This window comes from Pseudorca crassidens, chromosome 3 (assembly GCF_039906515.1).
Source record: "Pseudorca crassidens isolate mPseCra1 chromosome 3, mPseCra1.hap1, whole genome shotgun sequence".
Classification (NCBI taxonomy): Eukaryota; Metazoa; Chordata; class Mammalia; order Artiodactyla; family Delphinidae; genus Pseudorca; species Pseudorca crassidens.
Window position 1 is genome coordinate 57,200,018 of NC_090298.1, and position 17,227 is coordinate 57,217,244.

The following is a 17,227-nucleotide window of genomic DNA, read 5'->3' on the forward strand; positions in this document are numbered from 1 at the left end:
CCTGGAATAAACCCCATTTGGTCATTGTATATAATTCTTTTTATATATTACTGAATTTTATTTGCTAATATTTTGTTAAGAATTTTTGAGTCTATGTTGAGTCTATATTTGAATCTATGAGAGATACTGGTTTGTAGTTTTCTTTTTTATACCATATTTGTCTGTTTTGGTATCAGGGTAACAGTAGCAACACAAAATGAGTTAGGAAGTGTTTTCACTTCTCTTTTTCTAGAAGATATTGTGTATAACTGGTATTAATTCTTTAAATGTTTGGTAGAACTCTCCAGTGAAACCATCTGGGCCTGGAGATTTCTTTTGGGGGGAGTTTTGAAATTATGAATTCAACTTCCTTAATAGTTATAGCACTATTTCAAATTATATATTTCATGTTGGTGAGTTATGGTAATTAGTACTTTTCAAGGAATTGGCATTTCATCTATGTTCTCACATGTATGTGTGCTGAGTTTTTCATAATATTCCTTTATCATCCTTTTGATTTCTGCAGGGTCTGTAGTGATATCCCCTGTTTCATTCCTGAGTTTTTGGTAATTTGTGTCTTCTTTCTTTTTCAGCCTTGCTAGAGGTTTGTCAATTATATTGTTTTTTGTTCCAAGCAGCTTTTTGTTTCATTGATTTTCCTTATTGTTTTTCTGTTTTCAGTTTCAGTGATTTCTGCTCTTATCTTTATTATTTCCCTTTACTTTCAACCTGCTTATATCATATTTGAAGTGAGTTTCTTGTAGACTGCATATATTAATACTTGGGTCATGATTTTAATCCACTCCTGCCAATCAAAATACAATGATGTTTTTAGACCATTTATGTTTAATGTAATTGATATGTTAGGGCTGTCACTTCTTGTTTTCTGTCATTCTTTTTTTATTTTTTGCTTTTCCTGCTTTCCTGTTGATTATTCACACATTTTTTTTTTTCGGTACGCAGGCCTCTCACTGCTGTGGCCTCTCCTGTTGCAGAGCACAGGCTCCGGACGCGCAGGCTCAGCAGCCATGGCTCACGGGCCCAGCCGCTCTGCGGCATGTGGGATCTTCCTGGACCAGGGCACAAACCCATGTCCCCTGCATCGGCAAGCAGACTCTCAACCACTGGCGCCACCAGGGAAGCCCTATTCACACATTTTTTGAATTGCATATAGATTTACCTATAATGTTTCTTAGTGTATTATTTTATATAGCTTATTTACTCGTTGCTTTAGGTATTACATTATATATATATTTAAATTACATATATTTATATATGATATATAATATATATAGTGTATGCATAACTTATCTGAGTATACTGGTATTGTCATTTTACCAGTTCAAGTGAAGTGCAGAAACCTTATCTCCCTTTATGTCTCTTTACCTTCTCCATTTAAAAGTACAATTGTCTTAAATATTTCTTCTACATACATTCAGAATCATATCAGACAATGTTATAAATTTTGCTTCAAGCACCAAATATAATTTAGAAGACTCAAGAAGAAGAAGGGAAACCTATTATATTTACCTGTATTTTTGCTCAATCTGTTCTTCTTTCTTCGTGTTCCTATATTCCTTCTTCTATACTTTCCTTCCTGCTTAGAGTACTTCCCTTAGCCATTCTTTTAGAAAAAGTCTGCTATTGACAAGATCTCTTAATTTTCCTTTATCTGAGAATGTCATGATTTTCCCTTCATTCCTAAACGGATATTGGTGCTGAATATAGGATTCTGGGTTGATAGTTCTTTCCTTTCAACACTTGAAAAACAGTATTATTTCCTTTTGGCCTCCATGGTTTCTGGTGTGAAATTCACTGTCGTTCATATAAGCTTTTATAGGTAAGGCATCATTTCTTGTTCCCTAAGCTTTCAGGGATTTTTCCTTTGTTTTGAATTTTTAGAACTTGAACTATGTGTCTTGGCATGGATTTTTTTTTTGGATTTAGCTTATTTGGGTTTCATTTGTCTTATTTTTTTAAATAACAGCTTTACTGAGATATAATTTATATACCATAAAATTCACCCTTTTAAAGTTTACCATAAAGTAAACTTTATAGTATATTCATGGGGTTGTGCAACCTCCACTGTCCAATTTTAGACTGCTTTCATCCTCTCCAAAAGAAACCTCTGATACATACTGGTAGTCACTTTCTATTTCCCCTCTTCCAATCCTTGGAAACTACTAATCTACTTTCTGTCTCTGTAAATTTGCCTATTCTAGATATTTCATATAAATGTAATCATACAATACATGGTCCTCTCTATTGGCTTCTTTCATTTGGCAAAATGTCCTCCTGGTTCACTCAAATTGTAGCATGTATTAGTACTTTATTCATTTTTTAAATACCAATTAATATTCCATTATATGGATATACTATATTTTGTTTATTCATTAATCAATTGATGGACATTTGAGTTGTTTCCACTTTTTGGCTATTACAAATAATGCTGCTATGAACATTTGTTCATAAGCTTTGTGTAGACATATGTTTTCATTTCCATTAGGAGTGGAATTGCTGGATGTTATGGTAACTCTGTGTTTGTTTGAAGAAATGCCAAACTGTTTTCCAAAGCAGCTGTAGCATTTTACATCTCCCCCCCCTTCCCTACATCCTTGCCAATATTGTTATTATCTGTGCTTCTCACTATAGCTATCTTAGTGGGTGTGAGGTTGTGTCTCATTGTCTTGATTTGCATTTCCCTAATAGCTAATGATGTTGAGTATCTTTTCAAATGCTTACGGGCAGTTTGTATATTTTATCTGGAGAGATGTCTATACAGATTCTTTGCCCATTTTTATTTAGGTTATCTGTCTTTTTATTATTGAGATATGAGTTCTTTATTCTAGAAAAAGTCTCCTATATGTGACTTGCAAATATTTTTTTCCCATTCGATAGGTAGTCTTTTCACTTTCTCTCTTTATGGTGTCCTTTGAAGCACAAAAGTTTTAAATTTTGTTGAAGTCCAATTTATCTAGTGCTTTCTTTTGTTGCTTGTGTTTTTGATGTCATATCTAAGAAGTCTTTTCCTAACTCAAGGTCACAAAGATCTACTTCCATGTTTTCTTCCAAGTATTTTACAGTGTTACCTCTTAAATTTAGTTCTATGATCCATTTTGAGTTAATTTTTGTATATGGTATGAGGCAGGGGTCCAATTTTACTCTTTTGCAGGTGGATACTCAGTTGTCCCAGCACTATTTGTTGAAAACTGTCTTTCCCTCATTTAGTTGTTTGGGCACTTTTGTTGAAAATTTGCTCAACTTCTTAAATCTGTAGGTTTATGTCTTTTGTCAAATTTCAGAAGTTTTCAGCCATTATTTCTTTGAGTATTTTTAGCCCCACCTTCTTTCTTTTCTCCTTCCAGGACTCTGATGACACAAATGTTAGGTCTTTTGTTATAGTCACTCAACTCCATGAGACTGTGTTCATTTTTTTTAAAATCTATTTTCTCTCTATTGTTAGATTGGGTAATTTCTATTTTTCTTTCTACAAGTTCACTAATTCTTTCCTTGTACTCCTCCATTGTGTTGTTAAACCCATCCACTTAGTTTTTTACTCCAATTATTATATTTTTTAGTTCTAAAATTTCCATTTGGTTCTTTTTTATATCTTCTACTACTTTGCTGAGATTTTCTATTTTTTCTCTGTTTCAAGTATTTTTGTAGTTGTTCATTGAAGCATTTTTGTCTGCTTTAAAATCTGTCAGATATTCTAACATCTCTATCATCTTGGTTTTATCATTTATTGTCTTTTTTATATAGTTTGAAATCTTCCTAGTTCTTAACATGACAATCGATTTTCAATTGAAATCTAGACATTTAGGATATTGTGCCATGAGATTTTAGATCTTATTTAAATCTTTTGTTTTAGCTGGCTTTTTCTGACACAGCAATGCAAGTGGAAGTGGGGTTGGGGAGCATACACCACCTTATTACTGCCAGGTTGGGGGAGAAGTCCAAGTTCCCCACTTGGCCTCCACTGACACCCAAGGTGGGAGGCTCCTCATTACTGGCTAGTGGGATGAAAGTTCTAATTCCCTACTTAACTTTATCTGACACGAGAAGAGGGGAGGGGGTTTGGGGCACCTTGTTATAGCCTGCTGAGGGTGGAAGTCTAGGCTCTGCACCAGACCTTTGCTGGCATGAGTTGGGGGGGGTGTCACATTTGGGTTTTTTTCATAGTTTTTGTCTGGAGTAGAGCATTTATTGTCTAAATGTTTTCTATCTGCTATACTGCCCCTTTACTGGTCCTTCAGCTAAAGAGAGCAATACTTTGTTGGGCCTTTTTTTGTCTGTACCATTGGCACTTCCAGGTAGCCAGCTTCTTCAGTTTCAAGTCTGGAACATATGAGGCAAAAAGAAAACTCAGGGAACTACCCATCATGTTCCTTGGGTTTCCAGGGCCCTAGATGGTCTGTCTTCTCTCCATCTTTCAGAGTCTTATGTTTGTTTTATGTGTAATATTCAAGGTTTTTCATTGTACTTAGTGAGAGGAAGAGGGAAAAGTAGGTCTACTCCATCTTCCCAGAAGCAGAAGTCTAAGTAGACCTTTCTATAAATAGAATCATATTTTAATCACTAGGAGATATTAATAGTTAAAGGAACTTTGAAGTTAATCCTCTCCTAGTTAATAATAGTTCCCTTGTGTATCTCTTCTGTACATTCAAACTATATCTTGGGTTTGCTTTAAATGAGAAATGCTTATAGATTATATACACATTTCTGAATATTGACTACAACTGTCCTCTTCCAATATTTGAATTAAATTCCTCTAAATAATTACTTTTTAAATGTTTTTTCCTTATTGCCAATCTGAACATATTTCAATGGAAGGCAATTCCTTAAACTGCCTAGTGGTAAAGGAATGAATGAGAATTCCCAACTTTCCAGAAGCATAAGATGGAAACAACATTTCTTAGAAGTTTTCTATTTTAGAAGCTTACCTGTATCTAATAGATTATTTCACTTCTCTTACTGAGTTTCTATATACTCACTAATAATTTACTATTAAAGATATTTATTTAATAACTTTATTTAATTTATTATTTAATATTTAATTATTTAATTATTATTTAACTTAATTTATTTAATAACATGGATTTCCAGTCCTATTATTTTTTCAATAACCATTCCTCCTTCTCAAATATCTGCTCTTTTATACATATTAATACCTAGTAATACTGTCTTTTATTGCCCTCTAACTATCTGCCAGGCACTCTGCTAATGCGCTCCTAATATACTTTCATATTTAATCCTGTTTAAAGCAAGGAAAGTGAAGCTCAGAAGGACTGAACTGAAAGTGTTTGCAAGTACATACAAGCCCTCTGCCTCCCAGCTTCATGCTTGTTTTGACAGTGCTACATCCTACAGAGTAAGCATCTTTTCCTTCCAAGGTGAAAGCTTATAGGTATGTTTTCTCCCTTAATGCTATTTTGTAATTTCTACCATTCTTTGATTTTTATCTTGGTCAATTTTTTTACCTAAGAAACAAATTTTAATACAGAAATTTAAAATATAAGATATCTGTAATACGTTCTGAAGTTAAACTCAAAGTTTATTTACTGTTTTTAATTTCAGTATATATCATTAAAAAGTACTGACAATTCTTCAAAGTTTTATCACATAAGCATTGCAGGCCTGTATTTGGGTATAAAGAGAAAACACTACTGGGTAGCTGCTACTTCATGCACAAACTGTGCCAAGAGAAAACAAATAACAGGAAATATAAACTAAAATAAGCTGTGTTAATAAATCCTTGCTAATGATAAGAAGATTTACTGTTTAAAACATGTATTTTTAATTTAACCTAAAGGATAAAGATAAAAAGGCTACATGTATAAGTATCTCTTTCTTCATTGCAGAACTATTTTATATTAAAATTTTAATCCACTTTCATTTAAATTTTATAAAAGAATGGATATTTAATTTGCCTAGTCTTAATTTCAAAATACTGGTAATCAATATTTTTTCTTTCAAAAAATTTTGGCCAATAAATCCTCTCGCATACACTAAATAATACTTCACTTCTTTCCAATCCATTTCAATTATTTCCAAACTATTAATCAGGTGAATTCCTTACTAATTACTTAATCAATAGTTCTTTACATCGGTCATTATTTGCTATTCCTACACATTTAAAAAGTATTCCTGTTATTTTTCTTTAGCAAAGTAGAATACAGATACCACATACACTCTCATTTGTACAGAACAAGGCTCCCTATTCCATGATGGAAATTTTCAAATGCAGAAATAAACCCTGTTTGTTATTTGGACACATATCCCTGCAGATACACTGAACTACCATTTAGGAAGGTTTACATTAAGATTTTTTTCTTGGTAATCTATTCCTATTTGGGGGGCCTCTTTTTGCTGTACACTACTGTATTCAACTGCTATCGAATTACCATCAGAAAATGTTAAAATCATAATTACGAATATTTTAGTTATTTAAAATTTTTTTCTTGCCATGTTCAATTTCCTAATGACAGAAATGGTCCTTTTTTTTTAACGAGTTTATTGGACACACTTTACAATGGTGTGTTAGTTTCTGCTTTATAACAAAGTGAATCAGCCATACATATACATATATCCCCATATCTCCTCCCTATCCCACCGCTCTAGGTGGTCACAAAGCACCCAGGTGATCTCCCTGTGCTATGTAGCTGCTTCCCACTAGCTATCTATTTTACATTTGGTAGTGTGTATATGTCTATGCCACTCTCTCACTTCGTCCCAGCTTACCCTTCCCCCTCCCCGGGTCCTCAAATACATTCTCTAGTAGGTCTGTGTCTTTATTCCCGTCTTACCCCTAGGTTCTTCACTTTTTTTTTTTTTCTTAGATTCCATATATATGTGTTAGCATACGGTATTTGTTTTTCGCTTTCTGACTTACCTCACTCTGTATGACAGACTTTAGGTCCATCCACCTCATTACAAATAACTCAATTTCATTTCTTTTTATGGCTGAGCAATATTCCATTGTATATATGTGCCACATCTTCTTTATCCATTCATCTGTCTATGGACACTTAGGTTGCTTCCATGTCCTGGAGAAATGGTCGTTTTAAATTTTACTCAAAATTTAAGTTAAATAAACTTGTTCTTTCGTAAAATGATTGTTGTTGCAAACGAAAATTATTAACAAGTTTATTAACAAGTAAGATGTCTCAGTATAAAATCACTTCCTAGTATTGGTACTCTAATTTTATCTAGAATATGCCTGGAAGGCAACAATCACTACACATTTTCAAAACATAATATATACAGCACTTGCAAGTAGGATAGTCAAAACTGTTGGCCTTTTGACACATTGACCATGTGAGGAAGAATATCATCAGCGGCATCATCACCCTAGGAAATAATTATCTAGCGATGCAAATTTAAAATATTCACATATAGTAAATTTATATAGAAGAATACTATGGGGTAAGGGCACTGCTTTTATCTATTCACTACCATTATTATAATTGAGTATATAAAAAGTCTACCTCTCTCATTTTGAATTATTTTCTGTTCGGAAAATAGAAGACATTTTAATTTCTCGTGATGGCCGGTTACGGAGAGGAGGACTTGTTATTTCTAAGAGCAAGAACCTAGTTTTATATGAATACACGCCTGGAGACGTAAAACCTAATTTTAGAAGGCATTTAATTTCACCTACAAAGCAGTTGATGTGTTAGAAACAGCATACCTCAAAAGCTATCCTGCAATATTAGCAGAGGACCGTCCACCGAATCTATCCACTGAAGCCATTTCTATTTTTTACCAGCGGCGATGGAACTGTATTATTGTGAAATATGCGACACGTTCGGTGTTTAATAGGCTCCCAGGGAAGGGCTGTCACTTTGGAGGTGGTCCTGAGGTATGGAAGTTGGGCTGGGGTAGGGTCGTCGCGCTCGGAGGCAGCCACACTTACAGGCCATTTTGGTCGAGGCCTCACAGGGCGGAGCAGCGTCCGTGCGGGTTCCTCCAGCGAGCCACAGGCTCGGGCCCGCGCGCCGGCCGCAGGGGGCGCGAGCGGGAGCCCGGCGGCGCGCCGAAGCCCGAGGCTGCAGCGCGGGCTTAGAAACCGCTGCCACGCGCCGCCGGGCGTAGATCCATAGGCCCCGCAAGCCCCGGCCACGGTTTTCCCAGCCCCGCCGCCGTTGCCAAGGCGACAGCCGCCTAACGTTCCAGCGGCAGGCCCCGCCCACGCCCAATCAGACCGGCGCTAGCTGGAGCCCAGATTTTCTTTGTTCCGCAGCCATTTCAGGCCCCGGAGGGGAGGCAACGCCGCTTCGGCAGAGGGCCCGAGTGCCGGAGGCCTCTGGGATGGTGTGGGACCGGGTAGGTGGCGTGAGGGTGCGCGGCCCCGGACTGAAGGGCGGGAACGGAGGCAAGCTGTTCGGAAGCTGCCTGACGGGCCGCGGGGAGAGGCGCCGGACCCGCCGCAGCATTCTCGGTGCCCGCCCTGCCGTTTGGAGCCCGGCGGCGGCGCGGTTCTAAGCCCAACAGCTGCCCGCCCGGACGTCCCTGGGGATCCGGACAGGGGGCTGGCGGCGGCTCTTCAGGTGTCCGAGGTTAGGGCCTGAAGCCCGTTAGGAGCGGTGGGAAGAGGGTGTGTTCCTCGGGGAGCCTTTGCCCCCGACCATTAAACCGCGGCGTTTCAGGGTCCTGGGTACCGCAGTCGCTGCCGTGGGACACCTGCTTCCCGAGGGTTCTGGGCACTGTCGGGCGCTGCCCCGGATGCCCGGTCTTTGTCCCCGCCCGGCCCCCTCTGCCCGGGTGTCCCTGGTCCACACAGACCATCGCCACCACACTCCGCTGGCTGATCGCTTTCTCCAGGCGGTTCTTTACACTTGGGGACTCATGGTTTCACGACATGTGTACATAATTTTAATGTTTGTAACTGTACGGGTTTTGCGTGGGTTTGTGTTTTTTGCGCTTTTGCCCTTTTGTACTTCTCTCACGCGAACGCGCCACAGGGAACTGCTGCTGAGAAGCGGACCCACGCCACAGTCAACCTGTTTTGGGCATGGCTTTCATCCTTCAAAAACAATCGCCTGTTATTTGTTTCCTGATTTTAAAAATCAACTGGATTTTGCAAGGATTGCTTACAGTTTAAGTCCGTTATCTTAACAATCGCTAATCAGTTCGGTTCTTCAGCAGATAAAAATGTAGAAATTTAAAGTTGGAGACTATCCACAAATTGATTTTGACAGTTGTATTAAGAAGCTCAGTAACGATCCTGCGTTGAAGCTCATGACTTCAATGATGAGTGCATAAATGGTGCTTTTCTTTTTTTTTAATCTAAAGGAAAGATGTTTTTAAAATACAAATTGTATCGTGGAATAGGTATTTGAAACTGTAAGGTTGTAAAATGGCTGTCCTGACATGCTCATTATTAGGATAACAAGTTACTTTTGGATTTTAAGTTTCTCTGTTTTATTAAATTTTCATATTAGAATGGTAAATAAGTTATGCCTAATGAAGCAGGGGAGGATTCCGTCTTTTGAAAATGATTCTGTTTTCCACTTTCACTCCCTCCTGCACCCCATTCTTCTTAGAGAGTGACTCCGCCAAGTTGAAAACTTGCAACTGCAAAAGAGAAATATTAGCTTGAAGGTGCAGATTTCTTCTTTACTCCTCAGCATATGCAACGCATAAATGTGTAAGTTTGGCAGTACGGTTTTTACTTCACCTAATTTAATGGGAGCCTAATGAACTATTAGTGCTCCATTTTCTTTTTCCTAAAAGGGGCCCCCACCAGATGAGCCTTGATGTAGTTACATCTTCATCCTAGATATTCAGGGAATTACTAAATTCCTCCCACTGAAATATCTATAAAAATATTTTAAGGTAATCGAGCTTATTATCATTACATATTGTGAGCAGGATAAGCTTTTGGTAAAAATATGTATGATTCTGGTTGTAAATCTTTCCATTATCAACACTTGTTATTGTATTCATTGTTTTTATGACTAGTTTTTCTTCTTTATATAATGTTAAAGCCATCTCATGAGTCTGTTTTTCTAAATACTGTAAATGAACTGCATTGAAATATAAATGTACTATGTTTAGAAGAATTGCTTGCAGTCAACCATGTTGGATTCTGCAGATACTGTTTTTAAGAAAAGGAATTTGGTTATAAAGGAAGCCAAACCAAGTGACATACGTAATGAAATAAATTTAGCAAATGTAAACTGCAGAGAAGAACACAGCAGTAAGTGGAAGTTATTTTTATTGCCCAGGGTGTAAATTATGAATATTTTTTCCTGGAATTGATATTTGAATATGTATTGGTGCCAAAAAGACCTTGTTCCTAAAAAAACAATTTGGTTTACCAGCAAAAGGGTGAGAAAGCTGAGGAAGTCAAGGTGATTGATTAACTGATGAAGTTTTTAAAAACAGTGGAGAATAATGCCACCTTCAGAAAGGAGGATGAGAGACAGTTAAATTCCCCAGGTGTTGAAAATCTTTCTTAGTTGGTTCCATTCAGCCCGTGCTATGGTAGCTATCTGGTGAGTGTTGGCAGGTAAGAGGGGTCTCCTGGGTGGCAGAGGGTGAGAACTTTACAATGGAAGACGAATGTTTGCAAAAGTGGTAACTGTAGATTTACCACTACAATTACAACTACAAACTGTAATTGTAGTTACATGGATGGGTGTTAGTGTGGGAAAGAGTTTCTAGAAGCCACCCTTGCTGGCTCTAAGACCTCCTTACTAGAAGAATTCTTTGAAGTACTGTCAGTAGGTGTAATACGTAAGAATGTTAAGAGTTCCAGAGTCTCAGTGGTTAAATGAGATAATGGAACAGGATATAGGGGTGGAGATTTGTCTTAGAATTTTCTGGAGTTGATAGAACCTATACAGGAATGGTGGCTACATCTTATTCCAAAATGGCACCTGATGGCAAAGCAAATATTTGAATTCAGAACTGAAGGAAAGCTGAAAGAAATCTCATATCTGAAAGGCCACAAGGTTTGAATTGGCATGTGCCTTTTTAATGGTTAAAATTTTTAAACAAAGCAAGTCTTTTCAGTGTAGTATAGCAGAAGCAGGAACTCTGGAGCCAGACTACTTGGATTCAAGTCTTGGCACCTTCCATAATTAACTGTGTAACCTTGAACAAATTACTTCATCTCACTGTGCCTCAGTTATCTCATCTTTTAAGGAATTAATCTTATGAGGATTAAATGAGTTAATACTAAGCTCTTAGAACTTGGCCTGGCATGTAGTAAACACTTCATACATAATAACTGCTATTATTATCATCGTCATGATCATTGGTATTATAGAAAACATCATAAAATAATAATCACTAATATCAGGACCATGAGGTAACTATTGTAAACCCTTTGATACCTTTCCTTCCAATATTTTTTCTCAGTTTATTTGATCTTTACACAGTTGAGACTTTAATATTAACAATTTTGCATTCTGCTATTTTCACCTAGCACCATAAGCTTTCTCTTGCTAGTAAATTATTTCATCAGCATCTTTTCAAATGACCACAATGTTTTTGTGAATTTCTCATAAGTAAACGTTTTACTGTTGGACAGTTAGCAAGTTTCTTTTTGCAGTTGTAAGAAACACTACAGTGAACATTCTTATACATAAAACAGTTTCTGTGTTTTAGATTATTTCATTAAAATAGATTTCCCAAAGTGAAAGTGTTGAGTCAGAGTATATGAACATCCAGAGCTCATGGTTCATATCGCCAAACTGCTTTTACTTAAGGGAATTTAATAAGGGACTTAAGTTGAGGAGCACAGCATTTATTGCCCTTTTGCTTGAGTTAGGAGGGAAGAGAGAGTGAGTTAACATTTTTTTCTGTATAACATACTGGGCATCATTTGTAGGCATTTAGCATACATTGTTACTTTTATGTACATTATGCTCATTATCCTAGCCCTATGTTGCTTTACACATGAGAGTTACTTCCATTTTACTGGGTGGGAGAACTGAAGTATCGGTAAGTAAGTACTTTGCCCAAGGACTCAAGAGTGTTCAAGGCTGGATCTGAGTCTAGATCTGCCTCATTACAAAACCCAAAACTTTGTAAGTTTTATGTGATACACATATTCAGAATCTTATAATAAATATGTATACATTGAATGAATACAAAATCTTTAAAGGAATCTTATAATTCACTATAACAGTGATCTGTTAACTGTAGATTGTAGATCACATTATTGAGATAGTGAAACTGAGCTGGAAGTAACGAATGAGTAAATTACAAAGTTAAAACAGGTAAGGCTTAACTATCCAAGTATATTTTAAAAAGGAAAGAAAAACTCCTTACCTGGATGAGATGTAATATGTATGTATGTATGTAATGAATGTAATGAATATATAAAGCTGGTTTCTAAAATGATTGCAGCAAGCATTTGTGGGTGAAACACTCTTTGTAAAGACCTCAACACAGATAGAGGAGAAAAAAACAAATCCATCAAATTTAGGGGAGGGCTTCCCTGGTGGCGCAGTGGTTGAGAGTCCGCCTGCCGATGCAGGGGACGCGGGTTTGTGCCCCGGTCCAGGAAGATCCCACATGCCGCGGAGCGGCTGGACCCGTGAGCCATGGGTGCTGAGCCTGCGCGTCCAGAGCCTGTAAAAAAAAAAAAAAAAAATTTAGGGTATAAGAGAAGTGAGAAAGGCCCAGTAAATAGCTATATTGAAAAATATGTTTAGTGAAACCCCTGGCAAAGTAAAACTAAAATCTTAATAATAAATAAATAAATAAATAATTGAGATGTACAAGTTAAGGAGAATAAGACTACCAACAAGGTGTGTGAGATTAATTTTATACTGAAAACTAAAGCAAAAAAAAAATTTTTGAGTCGTGTTTTATAACTGACTTTGAAGCACTCTGAAGCCATTAGTGAAATAATTATCAGTGAAGTCCCTGAAACGTCAGGTGCCAAAGTAACCACCATAGATGAAAAGGTTGATCCCAGAAAGGCCAAGATTCCATTGCTCTTGTCTTCACTAGGGAAGGAATTAGGGGAGAGAAATACTTCAGCAGATTGTGAGTGTACAAAATAGATACAAATAAGTGATTAGGAATAGGTGGTATCCATCAAAATTGTAAGTAAATGAATATAAAACATTGATCATTATGCTGCCATTAGAAATGTTGTTGAAAAATACTTAATGAGGTAAAAATATAGTTTATTTTAGCTAGAGCATAGGAAAGTGATGAGAAACATGCCAAATTATGAAGGACTTGTGCCCTTTCTTCATTCAGTAAGCATTTTTAGTGCTGACATTGTCCCTTGTCCTCAAGAGATTTAGATACTACTGTAGAGAGAGAGATGTAAACAAAAAGGTGCAATGAAGTGTAGATAAAGCTCTTATGATATGAATCTGAGGAGACACCCAGTAAATATTTTCTGCTTTGTAGGCCAACTCAGCCATTGTAGTGCAAACGCAGCCATAGACAATATGGAAACTAATAGGTGTGGCCAGATTTGATTGGTGGGCTTTAAGTAGAGAATCTCTTAAAGTATATACTAGAAGGATTTCAGGAAGAGGTACCTACCAAGCCTTGTGTTGCCCTAGCATGAGCCATTGAAAGATTTGAAATGAGAAATATGCAGCGTTGATTTGTGTGATTCATTAAGAGCAGAGAAATAGAAAAATAGGTTATTTTTAGGTGCTATAAACTAAGAAGAGAATCCAATTTTTTAAGTGGGCAAATTCATAGAAGAGGAAGTACAGCTAGCCAATAATCATGAAATAATGCTCTACCCCACCAATAGGGAAATGCAAAATAAAACAGTGAAATTTTTTTTTACCCATCATATTGGCAAAAGTGATAAAGTTTTACTAGTATGTATCGATAAGATTGTAGGGAAACTCAAACATTGAATAAATCAGTATAGCCATTTTAATTTTAAAGTAAAAACATTTTCGACCTAAGCAATTTCCATTTCTTAGAGAAACATAGGGGTATATCAGGAATCATGTATATTCAAAAATATCTTTGTCAGTTGCCACAGAACCTCCAGACTTCCAGGTCACCTTTTTTTTAAAAAAATTCATTTATTTAATTTATTTATTTTTGGTTGCATCGGGTCTTTGTCGCTGCACACGGGCTTTCTTTGGTTGTGGCGAGCGGGGGCTACTCTTGTTGTGGTGCGCAGGCTTCTCATTGCGGTGGCTTCTCTTGTTGCAGAGCACGGGCTCTAGGCGCGCGGGCTTCAGTAGTTGTGGCTCGTAGGCTTTAGAGCGCAGGCTCAGTAGTTGTGGCACATGGGCCTAGTTGCTCTGCAGCATGTGGGATCTTCCCGGACCAGGGCTCGAACCCGTGTCCCCTGCATTGGCAGGTGGATTCTTAACCACTGCACCACCAGGGAAGCCCAGGTCACCTTTTATCTCCTGCATTCTAAATCATTAAAAGGTCTATATTTGTCTCCTTTTTTTGAAACCGCTTAACAACTCTTCATATTCTTCTACTGTGCCCACTGGAATTTACAGTCCGTCATCCACAAAATCCAGTCTCAACCTAGCTACTGTTCTCCCTCCCTGCTCCCTGAAAATCCTGTTTTGGATTGTGTCATCAGATTATGTGACTACTACCCTTCATGATTGCTGTCAACTGCTAACTGTTCAGGTCATTCCTCCTCATTTCTTAATTATTTTAGCTCCAGGCTCATTGCCTCTCTCTCTAATACCATCTCAGTCTTTATATTGAGATTAAAATGAGTATACCTGATCTTCCCTCCAGTGTTCTTCCCATCTGTTCTATCTTATCTCAGTCATTCACTCCCAAAGTGATAGCCTCTTGCATTGTCAATAACTACAGGCCCTCTATGGTTACCATTTCATGTTTTCTACTCCTTGACCATACTTCCTTTTTTAGTAGTTCACTCCTTCTAGTTAGTATCTCAGCCCCAACCTTCTTCTTACCCCAGTGGAATCGCCAGTCCATTGATCCTATTACTGTGTCCCTGCTATTCACCCTCTTGATGTTTTTACTTCCCTTTCTTACTCAGTTTAAATTCCATGGTTAATCACTCCTTTGGATAGCTCCCTTGTTCTTTGCTTGTTTAGTAGAACCATACCCTGGTTAAAACCAACTCTCTGCTTTCTTTGTGCCTGCCCCTATATAACTTAGTATGGCTGGAAGGAAACACACAACCACATATGACCACATACCTCACATTACTTGTTAATGCTGCCTGTTGATTATACTGTATTTTCCTAGTCTGTTCACTTTCCTACTTCCCTCAATAACTGTTTCATATCTTCTTCAAACCTCCAATATAACTTTTCCCATCTTCATTTTCAGTTCATGACCTTGCTTCCTATTTTAAGAAAATTGAAGCAATCAGAAAACTTCCACACACTCCCACCACCCCATGAACTACCATCATTTGTGTCAGTACTTGCTATCTTCCTGGTTTTCATCTTAGATGAACTGTTTTATGTTCTTCTGTGTGCTTTTGTACTAGATCCATCCTTTCTCCTCTATCATCTGCTCAAGGAATTGCTTCAGCTTCTGTCCTTCCACATCAATTTTTTTCTTTACTGGATTATTTCTGTCAGCAAACAGACAAGCTGTTATTTCTGCCATCTTAAAAAAATTGATCCACTCTTCACCACCTGTTTCCCCATATTTTTGGTTTCCTTTTGCCCCATTATTCCCCGAAAGAGTTGTCTAAATTTGCTGTTGCCAAGGTTTCTCCTCCCATACTCTGTTAAACCCACTCCAATCAGGCCAGTGCACCATTCCTGCTGAAACAGCTCCTTAATTTCTCCAGTAACTTCCATGTTGCCAAATGCCAGATGTCCATCTTATGTTCATCTTGATTTTGTTCATCTTACTTGATCTATCAGCAACATTTGACAGAGCTATTTCTCTTATTCTTGAGACACTTTCTTCTTTGCTTTGCAGGATACTTAGACCCTTGGTTATCTCCTACCTCAGTGCCTGCTTCCTTGTAATTCTCCTTTGCTTTTCTTCTCACAGGCCTCTTAGTGTTGGAGAGCCCCAGAGCTCGATCCTTGTTTTTTGTTTTTCATAAATACTCAGTCCATTGGTAATCTCATTCAGTCTCATGGCTTTAATTACCATCTAAATGCTAGCAATGCCCAAATTTAGATCTTTAGCCTCTCTCCCTAATTCCTTACATGTTCAACTGCCTATTCAACATCTCTACCTAAATGTCTAACAATAGGCCTCAAACTCAGCTTGTCCAAAACTTACCTCCTAAACTTCCTCCCCAGTACCTACTCTACCCATAGACTTCCCTATTTTGGTTTGTCAATGGCAACTCCATCCTCGCAGTACCTCAGGCTAAAATATTGGAGTTGTTCTTGACTTTGCTTTTTCTTTGACACTTTAGATCCATTCCTTCAGGGCGACCAGTTTTTTTCTGTATCATCAAAATATATCCAGAATCTTACCGTGCTTCACCTTTTCCACTGCCACCACCCTAGTCCAAGCCACAACCATCGTATCTCGGGATTACTTAAATAGGTTACTACCTGGTCTCCCTATTCTACCCTACCCTCCTCCCAGTAGTCTTCCCTCAGCATAGTAGCCAGAGCAAACCTTTCACAAATTAAGATAGTCTCTGTCACTCCTCTATTCAAAGCCCTGCAATGGTTCCCCCTTTCACTCAGAGAAAATCTAGTCCTTACAGTAGACTGCAAGGCTCTACATAGTCTGCCCAGCCCACGCCCCTTTCTCCTTACTTCCCTGACCTCATTTCCTACTACCACTTTTCCTCCTTGCTCACTGGCCTTACCTCCAGGTCTTTGCTCAGATCTCACATTCTCTAAACACTCTGTTTAATACTGCATCCTAACCCCCCATCCCCCTTATCCTGGATTCTTTTTTACTTTGTGCATAGCACACACCACCTAACACACTATAGCAGGAAACAGCAAGCTAGAGCTCCATTGCTCTGTGGCCTGTTTTTGTACAGCTTATGAGCTAAAAATGGTTTTTACATTTTTTTAAGGGTTGTAAAACAAAAACAGAGAACATACAACAGACTATTCTTACTGTTTGGCCTGAAGGTGGTCTGCAAAATCCAGAATATTTACCTTCTGGGCCTTTGCAGGGAAGTTAGCACTAAATATTCTGTTTATTGTCTTTCTCCTCCCACATGAATAAGCTCCAGGACGGCAAAGATCTTTGTTTTATTTATTGCTCTATTTGCAATAACTAGAACAGTGCCTAGAATATAGGCACTCAGTAAATATTTGTTGAATGAATGAATTGCTTGTAATGGTATAAAATTATAATGAAATAGAGCTAT

At 37.8% G+C, this 17,227-nt stretch overlaps 2 protein-coding genes across 5 annotated transcripts in view; one reads left to right on the forward strand and one right to left on the reverse strand.

Annotated features, from left to right (window-relative positions):
- ZNF366 (zinc finger protein 366) overlaps positions 1-8,111 on the reverse strand; it is a 335,604-nt gene extending 327,493 nt beyond the window's left edge. For 2 of the 3 annotated variants that reach the window (XM_067730961.1, XM_067730959.1), the window contains exons 1-2: positions 7,670-8,111; positions 6,872-7,025 (exon numbers count right to left, since the gene is read on the reverse strand). The gene's annotated coding sequence lies outside the window, so the exon portion shown is untranslated. The remainder of the gene's footprint in view (positions 1-6,871; positions 7,026-7,669) is intronic. The other variant, XM_067730960.1, reaches the window with a different exon arrangement.
- A 33-nt stretch (positions 8,112-8,144) lies between these two features.
- TNPO1 (transportin 1) overlaps positions 8,145-17,227 on the forward strand; it is an 85,247-nt gene continuing 76,164 nt past the window's right edge. The window contains exons 1-2 of one of the 2 annotated variants that reach the window (XM_067730958.1): positions 8,163-8,304; positions 9,525-9,628. Coding sequence is in view for 1 of the 2 variants with exons in the window: in XM_067730954.1 (XP_067587055.1) it covers positions 8,290-8,304 (15 nt within the window). In the remaining variant the exon portion in view is untranslated. Of the gene's footprint in view, positions 8,305-9,524; positions 9,629-17,227 lie in introns of both variants that reach the window. The other variant, XM_067730954.1, reaches the window with a different exon arrangement.